At 31.4% G+C, this 26905-nt stretch overlaps 4 protein-coding genes and 1 long non-coding RNA gene across 7 annotated transcripts; 4 read left to right on the top strand and 1 right to left on the bottom strand.

Moving 5' to 3' along the window:
• Positions 1–933: 933 nt before the first annotated feature.
• Positions 934–6033, top strand: LOC123275177 (venom acid phosphatase Acph-1-like). Its single transcript, XM_044743126.1, has 14 exons — positions 934–1296; positions 1389–1656; positions 1737–1836; positions 1918–2022; positions 2549–2814; positions 2902–3185; positions 3460–3668; positions 3734–3910; positions 4224–4337; positions 4404–4508; positions 4828–5090; positions 5175–5458; positions 5541–5749; positions 5842–6033. Exons 3-14 carry the CDS (start codon positions 1747–1749, stop codon positions 5986–5988), a joined length of 2253 nt encoding a protein of 750 aa, XP_044599061.1. The 5' UTR covers positions 934–1296; positions 1389–1656; positions 1737–1746; the 3' UTR covers positions 5989–6033.
• Positions 6034–6461: 428 nt separating this feature from the next.
• Positions 6462–13834, top strand: LOC123275185. Its single transcript, XM_044743138.1, has 10 exons — positions 6462–6607; positions 8713–8817; positions 8897–9162; positions 9243–9526; positions 9601–9809; positions 9882–10025; positions 12216–12464; positions 12570–13001; positions 13071–13403; positions 13477–13834. The coding sequence occupies exons 1-10, from the start codon at positions 6521–6523 to the stop codon at positions 13633–13635; spliced, it is 2268 nt and encodes a 755-aa protein (XP_044599073.1). The 5' UTR covers positions 6462–6520; the 3' UTR covers positions 13636–13834.
• A 15-nt stretch (positions 13835–13849) lies between these two features.
• On the top strand, positions 13850–14912 carry LOC123262617 (venom acid phosphatase Acph-1-like). Its single transcript, XM_044724894.1, has 3 exons — positions 13850–14234; positions 14306–14635; positions 14718–14912. The coding sequence occupies exons 1-3, from the start codon at positions 14025–14027 to the stop codon at positions 14877–14879; spliced, it is 702 nt and encodes a 233-aa protein (XP_044580829.1). The 5' UTR covers positions 13850–14024; the 3' UTR covers positions 14880–14912.
• A 166-nt stretch (positions 14913–15078) lies between these two features.
• LOC123261307 (rootletin) lies at positions 15079–26424 on the bottom strand. 3 transcript variants are annotated; one of them, XM_044722905.1, is made up of 3 exons: positions 26288–26424; positions 22629–22721; positions 15079–21821 (listed from the first exon to the last, which is right to left on the bottom strand). In XM_044722905.1, exons 1-3 carry the CDS (start codon positions 26294–26296, stop codon positions 16014–16016), a joined length of 5910 nt encoding a protein of 1969 aa, XP_044578840.1. In that variant the 5' UTR covers positions 26297–26424; the 3' UTR covers positions 15079–16013. The 3 variants fall into 3 exon arrangements, with proteins under 3 accessions (XP_044578840.1, XP_044578830.1, XP_044578847.1); XM_044722895.1 differs by lacking the exon at positions 26288–26424 and adding an exon at positions 22921–23001; XM_044722912.1 differs by lacking the exons at positions 22629–22721; positions 26288–26424 and adding an exon at positions 22256–22402.
• LOC123261323 lies at positions 22995–26384 on the top strand. Its single transcript, XR_006508666.1, has 4 exons — positions 22995–23130; positions 23338–23546; positions 24259–24524; positions 26308–26384. It is a non-coding gene; the product is annotated as an uncharacterized LOC123261323 (long non-coding RNA).
• Positions 26425–26905: the final 481 nt, after the last annotated feature.

Below are 26905 nucleotides of genomic sequence, written 5' to 3' on the forward strand. Positions count from 1 at the left end.
TTATATTGCATTTACAGTTTTTGAAGTTTTTTTCAAGTGAAATTTTTTATTTTTGTAATCATTTTTTTCAATAAAAAAATTCTAAAAATTTTTAAATGTCGGCTGAATTAATTTTAATTTTTTATATTTATTAAAAAGTCAAAAAGTTAACAATTTTAATATAATAATATATATTAATCTTTCATAAGTTATAAAAATAATAGTCAGATGAAATAATAAAAAAATACTTAAATTTAAAAATCAAGTTAATACATTATAAAGACAAAAATTTAATTACTTATTTTTCTGAAAAACAAAACAATATTGTCAATTATTTTTTTTCTATTTGTTATTTGTATAGTTATTTCCATACGTGCTAGAGATTTCTGTCGTTTTTCAAGGACTTTTTCATGAATCGTCTTTTATATGTCGATTTTTTCAGACATTGTTACTATATTTCCAAATAAATGTATGTAAATAAATAAATAAACGCATGTATCAAAACAGAGGTTAGTCTACAGCTAGTCCAAAAACGCTACAGTATAACCACTATAAAATATCTTTTAATGCTCACGCAGTGTTGCCAGATTTTTCAAACGATCAGTTTCTCGTTCGTGATTGGCTGAAATAAGTACATAAACAGCAAAAGTTTTAGGCTTGTCAATAATAACTATCCGGTATATTGTACCGTATACTCTAGTATAAACTTTTGACGACGGAAGTCGCGAGGGTAATACCTTAAACTTTTTTTATTTATTACTAATAATTTAATGACTTAAAATTTTATTGAAATTATTTTCTATGATAAATATAGAATCTATTTGCTCTAATAAAATATTTTATCTTATTTTACCCTGAGCTGTTCTATTTTGTAAGTAAACTCTTGACCTATTGATAATTTTTTTCTTCTAGATTCGTCATTACTTAGGTATTGTCTCAATCCTTGCCTACTTTGTAATTTTACGATGCTTATGAATGATTTAATTTTATCTGATCAAAAAATTGAGTAAAAAGACGGGGTGCTTTATCAAGATCCGACTATTGGTAAATAAAACTTAGAATTTGTTATTATCATACATAAATTTAAGTGTTGTGTTTGTATACTCAAGAAATCTCTTTATAAAACAAAAAAATATTCGTCAACACGAGAAAGATATCTGTATCTAAGTCCAGAAAGTATTATTGATTAGATGATAGTTAAAATTGATAAGCACGCCCTTATCAGTGTCATCTCCTGGACTAATAAACTCAGTTTTTTCAGTTTCAGTTTCAGTTTTTTCAGTTACTCGTGACATTCTACTCTAGAACGTCAATAAGGTCAGTTGAATTAAATCTAAAAAAAAACTTAATTCGTTATTTTCTTTCAATTAAATATCTTCTTCGCTAGAAATTAAATTGTTTCTTTTTAGATAGTACGTTTGCTGGTCAACGTATAATTATATCAACTCGCTCTAAGCCAAGGACGTGTGTAATCTGCCATTAGTCATTTTAATAATATAGTGAATAATAAATACTTGTTTGTCTATCAAACTGTTTCTTGAGTTATAAAATAACTTGAAACATTTAACCAGTTTGAAGAAAACTATTGCTACTGGCTAGTGATAAGTTTTAACTTGTCATAAATTTTAACGTCAGTTGAAGGAAAACTACTGCTATTGGATAACGATAATCGGGACGGTATTACTTTTTTAGAATATAATAATAAATAATTTAACTAACTTTGTTTAATTGTTTTTCAACAATCGAATTTGTTACAGTTTACCAAAAATGGGCTTTAAATTATTAGAATTTTTATTTGTTACTTATTTTATCACCCATGCCGTGTCAATGGAGTATGAACTAAAATTTGTCGCTGTGGTAAGTAAATTATTAATTCCTGAAATAACTAATTACTAAAATTATTTATAAAAAATTATATTTTTGTAAATAAAAAAAAAGCTTTTCCGACACGGAGATCGAACTCCAGAAAACAATGAAATTTATCCGACGGACCCTTATCTACACGATGACTATCACCCACTTGGTCGAGGACAATTGACAATTGCAAGTATTTTATAAATTTTAAAATTATTGCTCTAATCAGGTCTAAATTTTTCTATAATTAATTTAAATCAGGATTTTTACATCAAAATGATATTATGTTTTTTATTTCATTTATTTTAGCATGCCACGTTTCGTTAGTTCTATTCTGATATCATCAGGCACCTTAAAATTTTACAATATAAAAACACATAGTCCTTAATTTACAATAATTACTGCGCACGACATTTTTTTTTACATACAAAAATTTTTCTAGTTAATATATTAATCAATATATTGATAAGTAATAAATTATCAACAATAACTCTGCGCAGTAATTTTTGTAAATTAAGGACTATGTGTTTTTATATTGTAAAATTTTAAGGTGCCTAATGATGTCAGAATGAAACTGACGAAATGTCGCATGTTAAAATAAATGAAATTAAAATCATAAAATCATTTTGATCTTCAAAATCCTGATTCAAATTAATTTTAAAATTAAAAGTTACTAGAATTATTAATATTAAAGGTAAAAAATTATTACATATAGACCGGCAAGCAGCGTGAGTATAAACTTGGCCAGGTTTTGCATGACCTCTACAACGACTTCCTGGGTGATATTTATTATACAAAAGATATATTCGCTCGAAGTACGAGTATTGATAGAACTCGCATGTCTTTGCAACTTGTGCTTTCTGCATTGTTTCCTCCAAAAGGTTCTCAAGTATGGAATGAATCTTTGTGTTGGCAACCGATTCTTACATCTTATGTTGAAGAAAAAGATGATACTCTTCTCAAACCTGAATTGTGTCCCTTGTAAGTATATTCTAAAAAATAAATAACATCATAGGATGAAAGCTTATAATTTTTATAATCAACAATATAACACTTAAAATTCTGAAGGTATGTAGCAGAATATGAAAAACTCAAAAAATCACCAGAACTAAAGAAGGAACTCGCTAAATTCCGACCACTTATGCAAAATCTCACTCTTCAAGCTGGAAAAGAAATATCAACAACAAATGATTTATTTTTGCTGTATAATGGATTTATGGCTCTGGCAGCGATGAATCGATCACTCCCTAAATGGTCTGAAGAAATTTTTCCCCGTGGATTACTCGTAGATGGAGCTAATCTCGAATACAAATCGCTGTTTTATAATGACAATCTAAAAAGATTAAGAAGCGGTGAGTTTTCTTCAAATAAGAATAAATAATTATGATATTAAAGTTAACAGTTACTTGACTATTTTTAAATTTTATTTAACAAAAAAAATATTTTTAAAAAATTGCATTTTTTAATTTTATAAATTTCTAAATGTCAATTTTTTTTCTTATTTTTATTTTGCAATAATTTATTTTTTACAAATTATTAATTATCTACCAAGTTAATTTTCATGAAATAATTTTTATTCCACTTACTTGTTTGATTTAATTAATTGTTATTTATAACTGCCTACAGGTATGGTTCTTCGAAATATCACAAACACAATGAAGGGTATAGTTGATGGAAAATTAAAGACCCATCAGAAAATGACAATTTTCAGTGGTCATGATGCAAATGTAGCTTCTCTTCTTGCGATCTTTAGTGATTACAGTGCCCATGTGCCTCGATTTTCAAGCAGTGTTAATGTTGAACTACTGCATAAAAATAATAGTTACTTTGTCAGGGTATGTTATAATGAAATAATTCACCTTTACTCACTTTTTATTTTTATATATATTTATTATTTTAGGTACGCCATTATCTTGGGATTCCGTCATCGGTGGTCGATTTGAAAGTACCAGGGTGCGACATTATTTGTCCATTCAATAGCTTCATGAAGTTAATGAAAAAATTCATACCTTCAGACGAAGAAGCTAAGTGCGACAACAAAAGTTTTACAAATGATTCTGAGATTGTTATAAACTACTGAAATTAGATTAAAAATATACATTATAATTCATTCTTATTTTAATTTTCAAAATATAAAAACCAAAACTGATATAAGGGAATAGTTTCAATGACTCATCAGCTCCTCACTTAATAGTGTATAAGAACTCAGTTGCGCATACTTACGTTTAGTTTTAATCTTTCGCTTGAAGATAAGAGTGATCATAACAGAATTTCTTTTTACTGAGACTCTGAATTTAATCTATTATATAATATAAAAACTAGTCTTATATTTTAAAAGTTATAAATTTATATATCTTCAATTAATAAAAAATAATTAAGTTATTGTTATGAATTACATAAAAATAATGAAAATTAATCTGTTTGTTTTTTTATTTTTTTATTTCAATTCATACATAAATTCGGCCATTCCAGAATCATCATTAGAATATAAACATGTTACCGTCGTAAGTAAATATTAATTTTTATAGCGATTTGTTAAACAATAATTAATAACAATAATTTTTTTTAAGGTCTTTCGTCATGGAGACAGAACACCCGATAATTCTGAGATGTATCCAAATGATCCATACAAAAGTTATGACTTCTCTCAAGACGGTTATGGACAATTAACCAGAGTAAGTTTTTTTTTATATAAAATAATTATTCTTCCGAATAATGATACTGAAATTAAGAGATCTTATAATTTTTAAAAATTTTTTAACAAATATATCATAGTAAAAAAAAAATTATTTAAAAATTTCCATAGAAGCTTTAGAAATTATAGATGAAATTTTTGAAAAATAATTTTCTATGTCTTGTTTATTTTTCAATAAAAATTTTCAAGTGTCTGCTAATTTCAGTGTCATTCCAAATGCGATAAGATTTTATTGAAGCAGAAGAATTTAATACTAAAAATAATCTGACAAAATTTTTAATTTCATAAAATTCCTGTAGGAAGGTAAGCGACGAGCTTATAAACTAGGCCAACGTTTACGCACTCTCTACTACAACTTCCTAGGAGACTATGATCCAAAATATTTAGTAGCTCGTAGTACTGATTATGACAGAACGAAAACGTCTTTGCAATTAGTCCTAGCTGGATTGTTTCCTCCAAGCGATTCACAGATTTGGAATGAGAATTTGAAATGGCAGCCAATTCCTACGACTTATGCCAAGAGAGCTGATGATTCTCTTCTAGTGCCGATTCTATGCCCCAGGTAACAGCTCCCGTACTAAAATTAATTTATTAGAACCGCTGATATAGAAGTAAACTGTTGAATTGATGATAATATCATTTGCAGATATATTGCAGAGTTGAATAGAGTAATAGAGCTTCCTGAAATGAAAGAAGAAATAGAAAAATTTCGGTCACTTATGCAGAATCTCACTGTAATTACTGGGAAAAATTTATCGACGCCTTTTGATTTCTTGCTTCTTTATAATGTTCTGATGGCTGAATCATCAATGAGATTACCGCTTGACAAATGGGCGACTGACATTTTCCCTCATGGATTATTGCTCAATGGAACTGTTTTGGATTACGAAATGAAAAATTCTAATGACGATCTCAAAAGGTTGAGAGGCGGTAAGTAATTTAAGATATTTGTTTAAATATTAATGTAATAATTACGATAAAATTATGAGAAAGAGTGGTTTATTGTAAATAGGTATGCTTCTAAGGAATATCACTGACACAATGATGGATATAATTAATGGAACTGAAAATGTAGAACAAAAAATAACAATCTTCAGCGGGCATGATACCAATGTTGCGTCACTTCTCTTCATTTTTGGAGCGTACTATCCTCATATGCCCGAATATTCAAGTAGTGTGATGGTTGAATTAATAAAATACGACTTTGATTATTATGTTAGAGTAAGCTTCACATGTTTTGCTCTATATTTAAAGAAGAAAAGATAAAAGAGTGAATAACGATTATTGCTAACCTTTTGGAATTTTTATTTTAGATACGTTATTATTTGGGGATCCCGCAAGTAGTAAAGGATATTCAAATTCCAGGATGTGATGTTTTTTGTCCATTCAATGATTTTATGGTTTTAATGAAGAATTTAATAGCCACTGATGTTGAATTAATGTGTAGCGAAAAAAGTTAATGAGTTTACAATAAAAGTTGTCTTCAATAGATAAATTAAAATAAATTTAAGGCTTTTTTGTCCAAATATTCAATTCTTCTCCCAACTTTTCAGCTTTGTTGCTATTTCTTCTTCAAAATAAGTGGGATTAAGTAGAATTAGACTCGCATGATAAAATATTCAGAAATTTTTTTTGCGTTATTGGAAAAATTTTTTAATGTGGTATTTTTTTAATCGTTTGAAATTATTACTTTCCATTATACAATTAAAACTATGAAGTTATCGTTTTTACGGTGGTAAATTCATTACATACCTACTAGCGAGTTAATGTACTCGAATTAAGTCATGGACTCGTATAATTCACTCATTGTCATTCAAATAAATTTTTAATGAATAATGAAGACTCGATTGTTTTCTTAACAGCAGTTAGTTATGAATTTTAATGAACGACTAGCTCTATTTGTGGATTAATGAAGTTTGAAATTATTGAGGTTATTGAAATACTATTTTATAGTGTTTTTGCTATTCCTACAAACTTACATTGATCATCAAAATGAAGTTTAAGTTGGTTGTTTGGATACTAATTGTTAATTTCATAACATGTGCTATATCGACAGAAGAATTGCAATTCGTGACTGTTGTAAGTTTAGTCATCAATTTATATATATATATATATATATATATATATATATATATATATATATATATATATATATATATATATGAGTTAATTTTTTTTCAATTTATAAATTAGTGCTCTTAATTAATTTTTCCCGAGGTTTTTCGCCATGGAGACAGGACTCCTGATGCAAAAGAACAGTATCCAAATGATCTATATGTGAATGATGACTTTTATCCTCTTGGTCATGGACAACTAACATCTGTAAGTAATCTTCACTATTTTTAAAATTCCAAGCACTCAGAGGTTAGGCAATGAAGTAATAATAAATTAACTTACAAACGTAGGTTGGAAAACAGCGAGAGTATCAATTAGGTCAAACTCTGCACACTCTCTACAATGATTTCCTTGGGGATATTTACAGACCAAAAGACCTGGTAGCGCGAAGCACTGGCTTCGACAGGACACGAATGTCCTTGCAACTTGTGCTTTCTGCACTTTATCCTCCAAAAGGTCCACAAGTCTGGAATGAATCTCTAAACTGGCAACCAATTCTTACATCTTATGTTCCGGAAATTGAAGACACTCTTTTAAGACCATTTTTGTGTTTACAGTAAGTTTTTCTAAAAAAATTATAGAATGCAAACGATACATATAATGTTTCTTCTATGGATAATATATATTATGATATAAACATTTCTTCAAAGATACAAAGAAGAATTGAAACGAGTTCTGGAACTACCAGAGTTGAAAACTGAAATTGAACGATTTCGTCCATTGATGCAAAATCTATCAGTTGAAACCGGTAAAGAGTATTCTACACTTCATGACTTACATCTTTTGTTCAACGACTTCACGGCATTAAAGTCAATGAATCGTTCATTACCTAAATGGTCTGAAGATATCTTTCCTGACGGTTTGCTCTCAGATGCAGCAGATTTGGACTACAAAACAATTTTTTATAATGATAATCTCAAAAGATTGCGAAGTGGTAGATCAAAATTAAATTATTTTAAATTAGCGAATACTAAATAAGTCACTCACTTTTGTTGGTTTATTGTTTCAGGTATGGTCTTGCGAAACATTACGGACACAATGAAAGATATAATTGTTGGAAAGTTAAAAACCCATCAAAAAATGAACATTTTCAGCGCTCATGATCAAACTGTAGCAGCTTTGCTTGTTCTTGTTAGCGATAATGTTTTACATGTTCCTAAATATTCCAGTAGTGTCATGGTTGAATTATTGCGTAAGAATGATAATTATTTCGTCAAGGTAAATTAGTTTTGTGAAATCCAAAAAATTGTATAAATTTACTTGATTAGATTGAAATAAATATTTTATGTTTTTCATTTTAAGGCACGTTATTACTTGGGAATCCCACCAACTGTGGTTGATTTAAAAATTCCTGGTTGTAAAATTTTGTGTCCATTCACGGATTTTATGGAATTAATGAAAAATTTTATACCTTCTGATGAAGAAATGGAGTGTAAAAGACATTAACTTTTAATAAAACATCGAAATTATTATGTATATAGCATACAATAAACTTTTATTCTTCGACATTGTGATCATAAAGTTATAAATTAAAAGATAACGATTCTAACATATGAGCTTCACTCTCAAAAAATTTATCTTCTTTCCATGAACTAAAATTATACAATAAGCTCAATATTTTAATTCGCATAAGTCAAGGAATCGTATAATTACTAAATATGTCATTTAAATATAGTTTCAAATGAATAATGCAGGCTTGTTTGTTTATCAAATAGTGAATGAATATGAATTTCATAAAATTTATGAATCCTATACTTTTAAGTGAATTAGTAGAATTAAAAGTTAACAAGCGACTAGAAGCATCGCAGTATCATTTTCTTATATATTCTAATTTAAATCTATTTTTAAAGTAACAGGATGATTTTTTGCTAATTGAATCATTCTGTTCAATTTTATTACGATGATTTTTAAATTACTCAGTTGTGTGTTAGTACTTAATTTAATTAAATATGTCGCATCAGTAGATGATGAATTAAAATTTGTGACTGTTGTACGTATTAATTTTTTCATTAACTATCTTTTGATAAGTTTTCATAATAGAAATGAAGAAGAATATATTTTTTCACCAGGTTTTTCGTCATGGAGATCGTACACCAGTCGAAGATGAAACTTACCCAAATGACCCGTATTTACATGATGATTATCATCCGCTAGGAAAAGCACAATTGACTGCTGTAAGTATATTGTCAAACTTTATTTTGTATCTACAATAAATGATAATTAATTAATTAATCAATCAGTTTTCCTAATTAGAAAGGTAAACAACGAGTGTATCAATTAGGACAAACATTACGTACTCTCTACAACGATTTTCTGGGCGATATTTACATTCCAAAAAATCTGGTAGCTCTGAGTACAGGTACCACCAGGACACGGATGTCATTGCAGCTCGTTGCAGCTGCACTTTATCCTCCAAAAGGCCCACAAGTTTGGAATGAATCTTTAAATTGGCAGCCAATTCTCACATCTTATATTCCGCAAGATAAAGATATTTTTTTGAAATCTTTTACTTGTTCCGAGTAAGCGAAAATATGAATATAATCAATTCAAGTATTAGTTTCTTTAGTAAGTACTTTACTGTAAATTATATTCTGAGTAGATATCTAGAAGAATTTAAAAAAGTAAAAGAGTTGCCTGATGTGAAAAGTGAAATGGAACAATTTCGCCCTCTTATGCAAAATATTTCGGCAGCGACTGGAAAAGAAATAACAACGTTTTATCAATTATTTCTTTTGTCTAATGGATTAACAGCTTTAGCTGGATTAGAACGTCCACTTCCCAAGTGGTCTGAAGGAATTTTTCCTGATGGTCCGCTCCTTGATGCCGTAAATTTTGAGTATAAAATAATATTTTACAATGATAAACTGAAAAAATTGAGAAGTGGTAAGTTTTTTCAATTTTTTTTTTTTGTGACTTAAATATTAAATAATTGTTTGTTAATTAACTTACGGCTTTAGGTCGACTGCTTCGGAATATAACTGATACAATGAAAGATATAGTTAATGGAAAACCTAATTATCATCCAAAAATGAATCTCTTCAGTGGCCACGATCAAACTGTTGTGGCGCTTCTTGCTGTTCTTAGTGACTATGTTCCACATGTTCCAAAATTTTCAAGTAGTGTCATGGTTGAACTGTTGCGTAGAAATGATAGTTATTTTGTTAAGGTAAATTGTTTTTACTTAATTAGAGCTAAATTTTCATAAATATATGAATCTAATAAATATTTATGTATCTAGGCACGTTATTATCTTGGAATTCCGCCGACTGTAGCTGATTTAAAAATACCTGGGTGTAATGTTTTGTGTCCATTCAATGAATTCATGACGTTAATGAAAAATTTCATAGCTTCTGATGAAGAAATGAATTGTAAAATAGATGTATAATGGCTAATGATTATATAAAAATTCATGATATTGAAATTTAGAGACATTTGATAATTTTTAGAATTTTTTTAACAAATAAATTATGACAAGAAAAATTTATCTATAAAATTCCATATTTAGAAACTCTGAAAAATTATAAATGCAATTTTTTAAAAATAATTTTTGACATCTAGCTTAAAAATCAAAAAATTGTCGGTTGTCTAATAATTTCAGAGCCATAAAAACTCAAAAGAGAACTTCATAACAAAGTAATTAGATGTTTATTTTAATTTATTTTTACACTTATTTGTTAAATAGATCCTTTGATGACGTAAATAAAATATAGTGTGTAATGACTGATATTTCGAAATAAAATGACTATTAATTTCTTGGCATAAATTTATTTAAAATTCAATATAGTAGTATTATAAATTATAATCTTCAAATGTTTTGGATGCCTAGGTAATCTGTTATAATCTTGAGTTATGAATTAAAAAAAAAAAAAAAAAAAAAAATTCTATCTATATAATTCTACGAAATTAAAATCTAGAAAAACATCAATAATCACATCGTTACCCGGGGAAAAAAATTATACACTAGTCACAAAAATTAAGGGATATAAAAAAAATTCCAAATTTTTGGGTGATTTTCAACAAGCTGTAACTCCGAGGAAAATGGTCGTACAGAAAAAATAAAAAAAGCAAATTGTAGCTCCAAGTGTCTAGTTTTCAGATATGACCATGAAAAATTTTTGTCATGTCCAGGTATGGAGAAATCTTAAGAAAACTACCGAAAAAAAAATTTTCCAAATTTTTTCCCGTCTAAAAAAAGGTCCACGGGCTTCAAAAACATTTTTTTGATTGTTTCGTTCAAAAGTTCTTTTAGAGAATTTAATACTCTTTAATTTGGCGTATTCAAAAAGCCTGTACGACGATTTGCCGCGGAGTTATCGTCAATCAAAGCAAAAAAGTTCTTTTTGACTTTGATATTCAATAACTCCGAAAATAATGATTGTACAGGAAATCGAAGGAGGGTTTTGAAAACTGCACGATATTCTCTATAAGAAAATGTAAACATCTTTTAGAAAAAAAATTTTTTTCGAATTGAAAACTCGGACTGAAAAAAAGACAAAAATTCGCATAATTAAGGATATTTGGATAACTTGGTATAACTTTGGATAAAATGGATGAATGAAGGATATCGTCGGTAATTTTTTAACCTCAAAGTGTCCCCTAAAATTCCTCAAAAATTCAAAGCGCTGCGATTTTTTTTTCATTGTGCCTCGAAGCTTCAATTTCTTTGTTCTTGCAAAAATCACCATTATGAGCAATTTTGTGATTTTTATTCATTTTTTCACTGAGATAGTAAAAATGTTTAACTACTACGCTTGAAGCATAAACACTAATAATAGCCGAAAACTGTAGAGGTAACATCCCTACTCCGTGCTGTTTACAGGGTGAGAAGTGACACCGGTAGACACATGGAGGGGATAACTTACCAAGTGATAATAATTGATGTTATCGAGCGGGATAGAAAATGATAAAATTATGAAAATGACTATTAAAAAGCAAGGGTTGGTGATAAAAAAGTGCAAATTTAGAGTTGTATGTATTTTTTCATGCCACATAATAAAAAAATAAAAAAAAAAAAATTTTATCAAAAAAATAAAAAAAAAATTTTGGGGTGAACACCCCTTATCACTTAGAGGTTAGAAAAATAGATAGTAGCCGATTCTCAGGCTTACTAAATATGCATAAAAAATTTCATGAGAATCGGTCAAGCCGTTTCAGAGGAGTATGGGAACGAACATTGTGACACGAGAATTTGATATATTAGAAGATATATAATTTTTTTTTTTAACGATAGAAGCACATAATTAAGATTTCATAATTGCTTTATAATTGTAAAGTCATTAGTTGTTGGAATTTACTCACTGGTATAACAATCGTTTACTCGCAGTTTAAGTATCTTATTAAAGTATGTTGCTTTAGTTGTTTGAAAATAAATTATAAAATTTCTACGCAAAAGTTTACAAACATAAAATATTCATTCACTCGGTTGTTAACGTTGACATTTATTCCAAAGTAATACTACGCTACGCCAAAAAAAGATATTACTCAATTTTCATTAACACGTGTATTACATCATTCTCTTTTTTTACGTATTCGCGTTTAGTTACACAATCAGAGAAAATTACTCGCTTGAAAAAATAAAAATACAAAAATAGAACCCAGTAGTTCGAGATTTCGAGCAAAGATGTCCGAGATGAAGTGGTCAGTTCTAATGTTTATTTCGATCTTCTTTAATATTTCTGACGCGAAGTTGATCCTGGTTCACGCAACAATGCGTCATGGAGATCGATATCCTTCGGAGATGGATTATGCTGTCATTTTCTATCCAAATGATCCATATATCAATTATACATGGGCACCTGCTGGACCAATGAAACTGACAGATGTGAGTGTATTCATTTTGTAACTGTTTAAATTTTCATTGAAGTATAAACAGGCAAATAAATTAAATAAATGTAAGAACAAATGATAAATAGGTTTTAATTTTCAGAAAGGAAAGCGAAATTCTTTAACAATGGGTCATTTTTTACAAGAAAGATATAAAGAATTAATCGAACCGATTTATGACAACGACTCTGTTTATTTTCGCGCTCTTTTCGAAGAAAGAACGATTAATACTGCGCGTTTTGTTGCAGTAGGTATGTTTCCGAATTCTCACGGTAATATACATTGGAACTCTAGTTTAGAAAATATAACAATTACGATTGACTCGGAAAAAAAAGATAAAGATTATTTATATTATACAAAATATATGTGTGAAAATTATTTAATCGATAGAAAAAATTCGGATATTCAAGTACAAAAGATGTTTAGTATTTTTTCTGATGTAAAAAAATTTTATAATTATTTATCGGAACATACTGGAATTACTCACTCAAATGCTTATCAAAGTTATCTTCTTTACGGCCAATTTGTTTCTGAGGTAAGATAATTTTGCAATGATTCATATTTTTTATATGATAAAAAAATAACTACATTTTTACTTTTCTAGTCTAATCTTGGCCTTGAGTTGGAGGAATGGACAAAATCAATATTTCCAAATGGGAAACTTTTGGAGTTGAGCGCTGTTGAATATCTATTACAAACGTGGACACCGCGTATGAAACGACTTTTAGGTGGAATTTGGATAAGAAATTTTTTGAACCGCGCTCAAGATTTACTGAGCGGCATAAATATCCAGAGAAAAGGATACTTTTATATTTACAGCGAATTTCATGTGGCAGCGATATTAAACGCTTTAGATATTTATGAGCCACACGTTCCGAGTTATTTAAGTTCAGTGATTTTTGAATTGCATGAAGTCGATAATAAATATTATGTCAAGGTATGAAAAATAATTAAATAAAAAAACAATGATTCTACTGTTTCTTGAAATGATCCATTTTAAATAATTTTAGGTGGTTCATAAAAATGAAGATATAATTAAAGAAGTTGTTATCAAAGGTTGTGAAACTTTGCTTTGTCCGCTTGATACCTTCAAAATGGTCTTGAAGGATGTTATTCTTGAAGATTTTCAACAAGATTGTGGAAGATATGGATATTTTTCTAATCTATAGTATGCTACAGAAATAAAAGCTCTGTCATTAGACGAGTAATTCATTTTATAATAACGAGCAATGTATAATAACTTTGCTGTTTTTTCTTTATTATTAAATTCTAATTCATATTGTACTTTAAAAATAAAAGGCATTTTTTATATAACATTGTAAATGCTTAAATAAAGATTTTTTGTCAATCCAAAATAGTCTAAGCTTACTTTATTGATTTAAGAAACAGATATGATGAATTATTGGGATCGACTTATGATGAAAATGAAGTTTATTTTCGGTCTACTGACACTAGTAGGACAATTACTACCGCCTGGTGGGTCGCAGCCGGCCTTTACTCAAATGCCAGACCACAAAATTGGAATTCAACACTATTTCCAATATATATTCCAATTAACATGGTATCTTATGAAGAAGATACTCTTAATAACGCATTCGCGTTGTGCGAAAATTACTTAATCGATAAACAAATATCCGAAAACATTGTAAAACAGCAAGAAGACTTAAAAAAATTGAAAATACTTCTTAAATATTTATCAGCTCATACCGGTATTGAACATTCAAGCAGTTCTCAAAGCTTAAGTCTTTATCATAATTTCGTTGCTCAGGTATTGAATTTATATTAATAATATTTCAATAAAATCAAAAATAAAATAACATTCATGTATTTTTCTGTTAGACTAATCTTGGTCTTGAGACAGAACCGTGGGTGGACTCGGTCTTTCCATACGGACAACTTTGGAATATGAGCGTTATTGAATACAAGCTTCAAAGTTACACAAACAGAATGAAGCGGCTTACTGGTGGAATTTGGATTAGAAAATTTTTGGACCATGTCAATAATTTTGTTGAGAAAACAGACGATTATAAAGCATACTTTTATATCAATCATGAATTCCATACCGCAGCGATTCTTAATACTCTTGGAGTTTATGATCCTCATATTCCAAATTATCTTAGCACCGTGATATTCGAATTACATGAAATTAATAATGAAATCTATGTTAAGGTTTGTTAAATTTTATCAGAATTCTAAATTACATTTTATTTGAATGGAAAATTTTTAATAATTATTTTGCATATACTTCCAGGTGATTCACAAAAAAGGCCATATGCTGACAAAACTTGTGATCCCAGGATGCCAAAAATCACTTTGCTCGCTTCAAACATTCGAAAAAGTTTTGAAAAATGTAACTCTTGATGACTTTGAAGAAGATTGCGGCAAACGAACCTATTTTGAGTCCTTAAAATGAATTTTCAGACAATTTGCAGCATGATTCAAATATTAATAAAAGGAAAAAAGTTAATGTTAAATTAATTAAATTAAATAAATAATGCTAAATTGATATATTTGTTTTTTATTTATTCAATTTATCTACTTCGTTCAAATTGACAAACCTGAAAAAAATTTAACACAATTTGTAAAGAATGTTATTCAAAATCTAACGCTGATAAATTTAAACCATGGAATTTAAATCATAAAATTTTTTAATTATTCCAAAATGTGTAAATAATTTATAACATTTAAATAATTTATAATCCGCAAGCCTATTGAAATTCCAGAGTTTATCGTGATTTGGACTGAATGTCAAATGTTCTCTATATTAAAGAACCGACACAATCCTTGATACCTACTCTAAGCTTCTTTCAATAATTTTTATTTTTCACTTTAATCGACATCGAGCTGTGACTAATCTCTACAATTATTTGCTACATTTTATTACTTATAGTCTTGTCCCAAGACCAAATGTAGCAATTATCAACTCCCTCTTTAAATCGTACTTTAAATAGTCATAGATATTTTATTCCTTCATTACGCATAACGTAACACGGATTATTGATATATTTATAATAATTTATAATAATATTGATAATAATTTAATAATAATAAATTTTCTTAGTAAGTAAAGCTATAAATAAGTAACTAAAAAATTTGTACTATAAAACTGATATGGACGGATGTCGAAATACATTGACTTGATGATTTTTAAAAAAAAAGTCATTAAAAAATAATAAAAAATCAAAATCTCTATACTACATTAATTAATAAATAAGTTATAATTTAAAAATATACTCAAGTATCAGGCAGATAAATAATTCCATTACTCTATTAAAAAATTTTTAAATGCCACTGGCAAGACTAAAATTAGACTATGGAATGATATTTTTCTTATCATTACCGTAATATATGGCTATTTGTACGGCGTAAATATTTATCAATGCCGCTAATAGTAATAATTTAATTTATAAATTTAAAAAAGTATTTAAAAGGCACTCGACGTGTAAAATTTGCCAAAAGTATTAATAATATAATTTTAAAAAAATTTTTTGAACACATGCTGTCATTGCATCAAATTACCTTTCTCAAATAATCCCAACAATAAACTTTACTTCAACGGTGAGGGAATAGGAGAGTATCTATCATAAGACGGAGCAGGAAGCGCCAACGAAGGCGGCAAACTTGTGGTACTTGTAACCGTGCTGTCCAATTTCCTGGCTTCATGCTCCAACAAAACAGCATCCAAAGACGGATCTTGGGAGACAGTTTTCAAAGAATCACCCAGTGCTTGACGTAAGTGCTGCATTTCTCTGCCAGCTCGCGTGCTACGCAGAACATAAAGCTGTCGACGTTTTATTTCCTGGCTCAACTGTTCTCTTAACAGTTGAATCTGATTTTCCAGCCGTAGAACCTGCTGCCGATGACTTTGCTCGCGAGCTTCCAGCAATTTCTCAGCTTGAAGTTGAGCAGCTCTTAGTCTTTCAATTTCCGCCATCCGATCGCGACTTGAATCTCTCGCCGAGTGTGAATGACTGTGAAGTGTCTTGCACCTGACGAGTTCAGCCTCTTTCTCAGCCAGAAGAGTATCTAGTCTTCGAATTTTCAAACGTAGATCACGATTCTCCTGCTCAAGAAGATCAACACTGACATTGGAGCCCATCAACTCAACGTGTGCCTTCTCTGGACGTTCGTAGCTCTTGCTTCGTCCTCCACTAGCTCTAGCAGAAGCCAGTTGTCTCTCCAGATTGCGCTTGTCGACTTCTAGAAGCCGTACTTTGTCGTTCAATGCATCCAGCTTGCCTCGCATTTCACTGCGGTCTCGTTGAACTGCATGCAATTGTCTCACCACCTCGTCGTCCTTATTTGAAGGACTCTCCTGTGGCCAGGTTGCTAGTCTGAGCTGCGACTCGAGACCAGATCGCTGAACTTCATTATTCGCCAGGTCATTTTGTAACCGCGAGTTCTGGTCCATCAGAGTTTGATTCGCGTGTTTCAGCTCCATAACCGATTGTTGAGCCACGTCCAATCTTTCTGAGACAACTCGTCGTTCATTATCAGCATTAGCCAGTTGTTTTTGAAGCTGCTTAACACGGTCGTTAGTACTCTGCATCAGCGCGTTATTTTCCATTATCGTTCGTCGCATTGAATTTATTTCACTCTTCAGCTCACTCTCAGTAGCAGCTGCTCGCTCTAAACAGAGATTCAACTGTTCTATAGTGGACTTCAATGACGCGCAACGCTCTTCCAGACCACTTGACGTTTTAACTTGGGCATCAAACCGGTCTTGCAATTTCTGGAGATTCCCATCTTTCTCCTGCAAAACCATTTGCAGCCGCTGCAAATCTCCTTCCAGTGACATTCGTTGCAATTCTAATTTAGTCGCTCGAGCCTCAGATCTTCCTAAATCTTCTTGCAAGCTACGCTTTTCATTATCACATCTACCAAAGGCTTGTCTCATTTTCTCCAATTTCTCCTCATACTGACTCTTTTCTTCAGACTCGCTGCTAACAGTCAGCTCCAAAGCGGTCACTTTTTCACGCAAGTATTCATTTTCTTGAGTCTTCTGGTGTAACGCCTCATGTAAACTTTGGTAAGACGTTTGTTTTTGCGACAATTGTGCTTCCAATGAAGCTTTTTCGTCCTGAATATTCCTCAAAGTAATACTGATATTGTTTATCTTAGAGTCAGATTTAGTCTGACACTCCAGAGCTTCAGCCAATTGTTTTTTAACATTACTCAACTCGGTTTTGCAATCATCTCTTTCGCGTTCAATTTGAGCAACCTGCTGCATGAGCGAGCGTACGCCTTTCCTTACGGCTTCAGGATCGACGTCCAGAATCACGTCACGATTGACATCATGCTCCTGATGAGAAGCTCGCGCTGGACTCCACCTCCTCGAAGGACTCATCAGCTTGAACGGCATATTAACAGAACCATCCAGTTGAATACCAGTAATACGTCGTAGAGTCGACCCGACACTGCTCAATTTCTGCTCGACTTCCTTTTTAGCAGCCTCCAATTGAGCCAGCTGACTGTCCAGAGCTCTAACCCGCCCTTCAGAGCCGCCAAAACGAGCTTTGAGCTCTTGAAGCTGCTGAGATGCATCAGCCAGACACACCTCTAAATTATGTTTCTGATCTTCGAGCTTTCTTTCTCTGCAACGACTGTCTTCAAGTCTTACCAGAAGCTCTTGTTCTCTTGCCCGCCATCTTTCGTCTTCTTCATCAGCTCGTGATCTCAATTTACCCATGTCTTGTCTCGTTACCTCTAAACTGTTGTCCAGATCAATAACTTGTTTCTTAAGCTGGTGTAGCTGCAATTGAAGACGTTCTCTCTCCTCAATTTCATTAGCCAAGCGACCTTGTAATTCCCGTTCTTCATTTTGCGCTTGAGAATTAACAGACTGACTCTTTTGTAATTCACCTTCCGTGAACCGAAGCTGCTGTTGGATTTGTATTATCTCATGCTCCATATCTCTTATTTGTCCTTGAAGCCGTGATTTTTCAGCTTCCAAAGCTGTTCGCGCGTCTTCCATCGTCGCTATTTTTTGATAAGCTTCCTCAAGCGCTCGAGACTGCTCTCTTTTTTCGCCTTCGATGCGTTTTACATGCTCCCTTAATTCTTTATTAGTATTATTATACTTATCCATAGCGAAATTCGAGTCAGCCAACTGCCTTCGCACATCCACTAGTTCTTTCCTCAAAGACTCGATTGTATTTTCCGTATCTTTGAGCTTCCTGGTGGTCTCATGCAACTGATTCTGCAGACTATCAACCTTGTCCTCCGCAACTTGTAGCTGAACTCTTAATTCCTCGCACTCTTTTTGAGCTGACTCACGTTCTTTCAACATATCTTCGATCTTCAATTCAAGTTTCATTTTTTCCTCGTCATCTTGCAATTTAGTTTCCTCTAATTTCGTCTTCATTCTACTCAATTCATCCCGAAGCTGATTAATATTAGTACGGTCTTGCTCTGCACGAGCATTCGCTTCTCTTCTCAAGCGATCTAAAGTACCCTTTTCACCCTCCAACTCACGGAATATATTCTCGAGTTTTTCCATCAGCGCTTGCTGGTCATGGTGAGCAATCAGCAGTGCCTGTTGCTTGTCATTTTCAGCTCGCAGTAAAGCTTCCTCATGTTGCTGACATAAATTGTCAATATGCTGCTGTAGTTCATCAATTCTGTTCTGCATTTGATTAAGCTCATCATCTTTCTGGCCTTCCAGTGTATTCACCGTCTGTTGCAATCGCTTTTCAAGAGACACGCGTATTTGTTCTTTTTCTTCATTCAATTTTTTACTAGTATCTTCATTCTGCTTTTTCATATTGGCAATTATTTGCTGGAATTCAGCCTCCTGATTACCTCGCTGTTGAGTAAGATTTTGTTTAATATCTTGCGCTCGCTTCTCACTGTTCTCTAAATCTTTAGTCAACCTCGCAATTTGTCCCTTCAAAGCTTCTTGTTTCACCAGCAGTTCCTGTTGTTCTTTTTCCAATTGTACCTTCTTCAAATGCGTGGCTTCAAGATTTGTTTGAGTGTCAAACAAAACACCTTCTAAAGTTTCCTTTTCACTTCGCATTGACGCCAGCAATTCTTGCATCCTCTGAAACTCTTTTTCATTCGTCTCCAAAATAACTTGCTTCTCCTCATTATCTTTAACAAGTTCTTCCAAATTTCTATTTATCCTTGCATTCATTTCATTCGATTGCTCCAACCGCTGTTTTGTCCTCATCAACTCTTCGTTCAAAGATTCCTTCTTACGCGCCAATATTGACAACTGGTTACTTAAATCGCTTCGTTCACGCATTACTTGCCCCAACTCGATCTCCACCTTCTCCTTTTCGATTTCCAAAAATTTAATCTTCTCATTCAGCGTTACCTTATCAGCTTCAGAGTCCAAGCGCGCTTGTTCAGCTTGCAATAATTCTTTTCTCAAAGAGCTTAAGTCACCCGACTGATCACAACATTGACTCGCTAATTTATTTTTTTCTTCCTCCATCCTCTTCAATTCTTCTCCAAGCCTCTGTTTATCTTTCTCATGATTATTACAAATAGCCTCTGATTTAATCAATTCGTCCTGAACATCTGATTTCTCCAACAAAATTCTTTCCAACTCCAGCTCCAAATCCCCTTTACTTTTCTCAATTTGAGTTATCAAATTATCAGACTCAAGCTTCTGTTGTTCTAACATATCTTTAGCCAGATATATTTTGCTCAACTCTTCTCTTACCGTCAACAATTCTTCGCGCATCCGACTGCATCGTTCTTCTTCAGATCTGAAGCTCATTTCCCTCACATCAAACTCTTTATTAATTCTATCCAACTCGCCCTGTAAATACATCTTATCATCCTCCAAGCTATCGCAAATTTTTTGCAATTTACTATTTACTTTTTGCAATTTTTCATAATCGCTATTAAGATCCTCAATAGTATGATTCATTTCTACTTTACTTTTTTCCAAAGAAATCTTTTCTGTTCTCACAGAATCCAAACTTTTTTGCAGCATGTCACGTTCTTGTAACAATTGCGTGCTCTGTGCTCGGGTAGTATCAAGCTGAATAATTAACTCAGTCGTGCGTTCTTCCAGTAATTGAACATTTTCTTCCGCCGAGTCACATTGCTTTCTCGTCAGTGCTAATTGCTCAGCATTTGTCTGTAATTTAACTTGAAGCTCATGAATAGTTAACTGATATTTATGTAACGCCGCTTGTACAGCACTTATCGTACTCTCAGCAAACGCAGGAATGGTATTGCTTCTTGTACCGCGTTTGGGCGATCGTTGAGGCATGCCAACACCAGTTGGAGACAAATGAACATGCGGAGGAGGCTGAATATTTTCTATTTCCCGTGTTTCGGCGTCTTGAATAACTGCATGAGCAATATCACGCAAAGCGGCTTCTAATATCTCAACATCCTCTTGAATTTTAGCAGCTTGTCCAATACCAGCTTCAGCCTTACCACATCTTTCTTCAATGCTATGAATTTCTCTGATCAATTGATTGATACGTTCATCCTTCATTCTAATTTCATTTTGCGCAACTTCCCACTGTTGTCTGATGTTTTCCACTTCTGACTTTAAGTCCGAGGCTTCCTGAGCATGGAACTGCTGAGTAACCGAAGATTGGAGAGAACTGGATTGAATTTGTAGCGCAAGTTTAACACCACTGCAAGCCGATGTCATTTCATTTGTCGCAGTTGATAATTTATTCTGAAATTTAGTCAAGTCTCTTTCAGTAGACGATTTCATGTCCGAAAAAATACGTTTGAGAGCGACAACATCGCGCCACAAATTCAATAAACGATGGTGTTCAGACGTATAGTATTCATTGAAGGCCAGCTCTTCTTCCTTCCACTCGTCTTCTTTGAGAGTCATTTCTTCCCTGAGAACATCCCAGTCCGTGCTCAATTTCTGCAAATCATTAGTCAATGTTTCATTAGTTCTGTGAGATTCTTCTAGTTGATTTTTTAAAGACGAATTTATCTCCATAAGCTTATCCGAGCGCCTTCTCTCCTCATTGAGCTTGCGTATTGCTGTTTCCAGATCACTTATCTGCTCGTCACGCAACTCTCTCAGCGTCTGGTGGGCAGCTTCCAACGCGGAAGTACTGGGTGAAACAGCGACTCGTGACACTTCTGCAGGCAGTGACTCGACCATCTGGTTCTCCAATTCCGAACATCTCTGCTTGTATTGGAGCACTTTTGCCTGTAAACGAGAAACCAGTGCAGCCTGATGCTGCTGTGCTTGTCTGTAGGTATTTAATCGACGTTTGTAACTCGCAGCTTCTTCCTCCAAGCGATGACGTAGCTCAAAGTTCTGTCGAATAAGCGTGTCCGGGTGTAATTCTTCATCGCTACCACGGTCTCCACCACCAGCTTCCAATCCTCCAGGCTCTGCTCTTGCTCCATTTGACCCTGGCTGCAAAAATAAAAAATTAACTAATAGGAAAACAATTAAATATATAAAATATAAAATATCTGATAATTTTTGGATTTGTAGAAAAAAATTTTTATGCTACAAAAATAAATAATTAATGAAAATTAAGTTAGCCGACATTTAATTATTTTTAGAATTTTTTTTTTATTGAAAAAATTATTAAAAAAAAAATTTCATTTGTAAAAATTTTGAAAAACTTCAAGTGCAATTTTTAAAAAATATTTTTTTAGTTCTAATTTAATGTTACTATTATAAATTTAACTTTAGTGTTATAAATAATTATATCAATAAAAAATTTTAGAAAATTATTTACACAAATTTTTTAAAATTTATATTTTTAAATTTGGAAGTTTTTAAAATCTTCAATATTCTAATAATCATAATTATTATGCTTAAAAATATTCTATTAACTTTACCGAGAAATCTAAACGTCGTCGAAACATTTTGTTAAATAATTACAATCACATCACATGATTATTAATTAAATTATTTTATTTATTATAATTTAATATAACATATAAAATCATTTTTTTTCGACACAAGTGTCATTATTGTTTAACAACAACCCAGCTGTCAAATATTCATACTGCAGGTTATATATTTGTTTGTTTACGTTTTTAATTTAGTTCATGATTCTATCGCGCTAGTGGTCGAGCGCTACGTTCGCTTGTTATTATTATTTTGAAAACATTTCCGCGGGCTCTACATATATAAAAATATCATTGAATTCACATAATGGTAATACTTTTAAAATTGCATAAATGAATTATATTCTTACAAAATAATTACCTCGATTGCTTTTGCAGTGCCTCTGAGAAACGGTGGCCGCCTTCTTTCAATCTGTCCTCTAATTGTTGAATGAGGAGGCCCTTTGGATAAAGCCTGCAATCAATAAAAAAATACATTTTTTTAACCCAGAAGAAAATATAGTATTTCTAATTCATTTAAATAATTTTAATTACTAAGAAGAAAAACAATTATTAAAAATTACAGTGGGTAAGTATAAAAAAATATTCATAGTTTTTTTAGTTTGAAAAAATATGGGATAATAATATCATGAAAAAAAAAGTAAAAAGTTTACCGAATATTCATGAGCAGTACTACAAGAATGCATAAAAAAAATTAAGTATGAGTAAAATATGAGTTAGAGCTTAAAAATCTTTCTTCATTGCTCATGTCGTGGAGTAACAGAAGAAAAAGGATAGAAATACAAGGTAACACCTGGCACAGTATGGCACCAATCGATGTATGATGGAACTAGCTGGTGGATACCTGCTAGCAAACCAAGAACGTGCGTGCTATTTATTTTTATTGTTTTTTATTTACGATTTTTTCCAGATTTGTTCGACACTTTATATCATTCAGAAACAAAAATACTTGATGTTCAATGCAGGAAAAAAAAAAAAAAAAAAAAAGTAACTATTAAAAAAAATTATAAAAGTATATTAATATGTAGGTAGATGATGATAATGATGATGTGATACTTTGATGGTTTTAGTATTACAGAATATCACGAGTTGTAACCATTACTTCAGGAAGTTGGTTCATGCAAAGTGCTAATAAATCCCCGGGAATTCACCACCTGGATTAATAATCATTAGAAGCAGATAAACTGCTAACTATAACTGGCGTTTATCACCTATGTGATCTATTTCACAGCTCTATTTTAATTATCAGCTAGGCTCCAAAGTTCAGATCCTTGTCTGGGTAAATATTTACATGTTTTGTTCTTCTTCTCCAATCGAATATAATTTAGTGACTGAAAAATAAATCAGATATTTATTATTAAATTAGTCTTTACAAACTTGCTGTCCAGCGATTATCTTTTAAGTTATTAAAATATTATTTATTAACAATAAATATATTCATACTTACGCACACACAAAAGCTTCCATTGATATATAATTGTCTCGAGTACCGAACGAGTAAATGAACTTTGTAACAGACAATAACTCATGATATTTATTGCGTGACCGACAAATTGTACACACGCCTGATTGGAAAACAACTCTCGTCACGACTTTATTTGGAATTTGAGCTGTCAACTCGATGACACCCCTTACTCATTATTCCAATCGCTTGTTTCTAATAATAGAGATAAAAAGTAATCTTTCTATCAATGATCCGCAATAAATTATTTTTATTTTTAAATTTTTAACAATATTAACTCTCTTTACAGTATAAAAATCAATCATCATCTTCATAATGATAAGTGCTGGATTTTTCCAATACTTTTACTACTTTCTCAGTAATTAATTCAAGATAAACATAATCTATTGATTGATGTCTATTAATTAATAACAGTAACAATTCTATTAATTATTCCATTATTATTTTAATAATAACGTACAAGTATAATTATAATTATAAATGTCTGAAAATATCTGTGTGAATATTAATGCATTATATTTTAATACAGATTATTAATAATATGTGTCTGGAGAACGGGAGATTATTATCGTACAAGAATGTTACCTTTGAATTTCTCGTGCGCGCATGGTCGCATAATCACTGAGAATCAACAATAACTTCTGATATCAACCTTGACCATGAAACGCCATTACATCGGCAATTGGGTTAACAAACTGCATATTTATATCCAGACATTTTAAACTTGGATTTATAAAGTTCAATCACATCTACTACACGTATGATCGACATTCAGAGTTTTTAGATACCCTTATTGTAATTTTATACTTCTGTATAAACTTCAACTTCAATTTTACTATCAGTTAGTGTCAAGTAGAGGTCGTGAAAAATGTCAACCTAGGATCACAGATCAAAGTTTAAGGAGTCTACGATTAAAAAATGAAAAAAAAAAAAATTATTTTTATGCATTGACGTTCTCATTCCTCAACAATTTCATCAGATCCATGTATCAGAGTATCACGGAAACTATATAATACTGTGGTCAATGTTCAAACGTCGCGACGCTACGTCGTTATCACTGTGCATACTTGACAGTAATATCCGTCTCAAGGCCTTTTATTACACTTTGCATATTATATATACATCATGTACTTAGAATATGTATTTCGTAATGTTCGTAAAAGTGCCAAAAATATTTTTTTATCAAATAGATACTAACTATCTGCCCAAACTTCTTTCACATTGGTGATGATCTTCTTCAAAAAGAGGCCAGTGATTAATCTTCACCCAATTATATGTTTTAAAATAACATACTTCCTGCTAAAAGAATTTTATTATCTGCTTTTAAAAAATACTTCAATGATAATTATTTATTATTGAACGATTTATTAATCAGATTAGATGTATAGATAAACCCTTGGATTTCATTTATCGCATTCAATTAATTTTTAATCAGAGTAATTATGTCACGAAAATAAGTAATTTTTATTGTAAAAAATGAATTATGTATTTTTATTCATGCGTTAGTGCGTCGGAGGTATTTTATTTATTATTTAGAAAAACCTGTACTGATCAATACTCAGGCCATATGTCGCATTTATGTATGCTTTCCTCACACTTTTATGCATTATTAATATGTACACACGTGTCACAGCGCAAAAACACGTGCTTGAGGTGTCTAAATGAGAGAGGGTAGAATAATAGAGCAAATATGAACCTTCGATTGTCTTTTAACTGAGGGAATTGATTTTTTAGTTTTATTTTATATTCTTCCTTGTATTTCATTATTTTTAATTTTTTAATTTGATTTTAATTACATATACAGATTTAAAATTTTTAACAATTTTAGTAGAGGAAGAATTTTTAATGTATACAATTTTGATTTCAAAATAATTAACTGAAATTATCAATGTTATTTTAAAAATAATGAATTCTATTAAAGTTCATATTTTATACAAAATTTAAAATCGTTTTAAGATTATCGCAATTTTATAAAAAATATTACATATGGTAAACATGATCAAAAGTTAGTTTTTAATTTTATCAGAACGAGATAAGGTTTCGAACTGCGCGTGTCTGATCGTAGGGTTGAATGGGGACTGGGCACGTGAATCTACTCTTATTCATTACATCAACTATGCGTCATCAATTCATATATACGGAAGTGACCAGCGGTCATTTGAAGAAAACAAAATTCACTCCCTTTTTATGTCCACTGGATATATATTTCAGAATAATATATTTAAATAAATATAAATATAAAATCTTGTATTTTTGCTTCCAATAATTGCAAGTATATCTGTAATTTATCTTGAGTAATCTGCGTACTAAATTATTTTGATGATAGATCATAGAGTATTCTAGTCTAGTATCTATTCTAGTATCTAGACGATTATTAAGTAGCACGCACTCGCTATTTTACTCAAGTTTCGTTGATGAAATCTATCGATTCTCTACTAACTGTAAGTTGAGAAGTCTAATGTTACAATTGGATCCATTATACCAGATTATCAAAATCTATGTATGCTATGTATTTATTTATTCAATTTTATATCAACAATTAATAATTGAATTCTTACCCGTGGCATTTTGATTTCAGACTTGAAGAACTTGATCACAAACGAGCGGAGAGACTTAGCAAGATGATCTCGAAGACGGACAGAGTTGAGGCGGCCAAACGATTCTCAGGGCTCGGTCCGGCCCTACGAGAAGGTGAGAACTTACTTCCGGTGCGTTCACGACGAACGACAGGTCTTTACTGACTGATTCCAGACTGTCGGGTGGAACTACCACCACTTTAACCACCAGCAGTGATCGCGTGTCTGGCATACTCGCCGGCTCTTCTGAAACCGCGTGGGGCGCCCTAGCACGGGGGTAGCTTTCTAGCTTCCTGATGATAGACATCAAGTTTCTATCTCTATCACACCAGAAAAGCTTATTAAATCTTACCATGCTTGGAAATGCTGATCCAGTTTCTTCGCTGATAGAGTTTTCGTTCTGGACAAATTATATTGGAATTAATTCCTAAAAAAAAAAAAAAAATTAAAAACATAAATACAATATATAAGTACGCAGAATAAAAAAAATATTAATTTGAATTAAGAGAAAAATTCTTGAACCCAGAAAATAATTTTTAAAAGTTTCATTGTCTTGAATCAAGACGAAAAATCCTTAAATCAAGTAAAATTTATTTAAAC

Source organism: Cotesia glomerata, linkage group LG1 (assembly GCF_020080835.1).
Source record: "Cotesia glomerata isolate CgM1 linkage group LG1, MPM_Cglom_v2.3, whole genome shotgun sequence".
NCBI classification, from domain to species: domain Eukaryota; kingdom Metazoa; phylum Arthropoda; class Insecta; order Hymenoptera; family Braconidae; genus Cotesia; species Cotesia glomerata.

What these genes read in the sequence shown, in the direction of transcription:
- LOC123261307 (XM_044722895.1), bottom strand. Translation starts at nt 22,953, where the DNA reads ATGCATTCTTGTAGTACTGCTCATGAATATTCG. An exon ending in GTACTGCTCATGAATATTCG is followed by an intron (nt 22,722 to 22,920) that starts GTAAACTTTTTA and finishes TATTGATTGCAG; the next exon opens with GCTTTATCCAAAGGGCCTCC. An exon ending in GCACTGCAAAAGCAATCGAG is followed by an intron (nt 21,822 to 22,628) that starts GTAATTATTTTG and finishes TTATTTTTGCAG; the next exon opens with CCAGGGTCAAATGGAGCAAG.
- LOC123275177 (XM_044743126.1), top strand. Translation starts at nt 1,747, where the DNA reads ATGGGCTTTAAATTATTAGAATTTTTATTTGTTACTTATTTTATCACC. An exon ending in CTGAGATTGTTATAAACTAC is followed by an intron (nt 3,911 to 4,223) that starts TGAAATTAGATT and finishes GTTATTGTTATG; the next exon opens with AATTACATAAAAATAATGAA. An exon ending in TCTCAAAAGGTTGAGAGGCG is followed by an intron (nt 5,459 to 5,540) that starts GTAAGTAATTTA and finishes TATTGTAAATAG; the next exon opens with GTATGCTTCTAAGGAATATC.
- LOC123275185 (XM_044743138.1), top strand. Translation starts at nt 6,521, where the DNA reads ATGAAGTTTAAGTTGGTTGTTTGGATACTAATTGTTAATTTCATAACA. An exon ending in GAAAAGCACAATTGACTGCT is followed by an intron (nt 8,818 to 8,896) that starts GTAAGTATATTG and finishes TTTCCTAATTAG; the next exon opens with AAAGGTAAACAACGAGTGTA. An exon ending in TGAATTGTAAAATAGATGTA is followed by an intron (nt 10,026 to 12,215) that starts TAATGGCTAATG and finishes CTCGCTTGAAAA; the next exon opens with AATAAAAATACAAAAATAGA.
- LOC123262617 (XM_044724894.1), top strand. Translation starts at nt 14,025, where the DNA reads ATGGTATCTTATGAAGAAGATACTCTTAATAACGCATTCGCGTTGTGC. An exon ending in ATCATAATTTCGTTGCTCAG is followed by an intron (nt 14,235 to 14,305) that starts GTATTGAATTTA and finishes TTTTTCTGTTAG; the next exon opens with ACTAATCTTGGTCTTGAGAC. An exon ending in ATAATGAAATCTATGTTAAG is followed by an intron (nt 14,636 to 14,717) that starts GTTTGTTAAATT and finishes ATATACTTCCAG; the next exon opens with GTGATTCACAAAAAAGGCCA.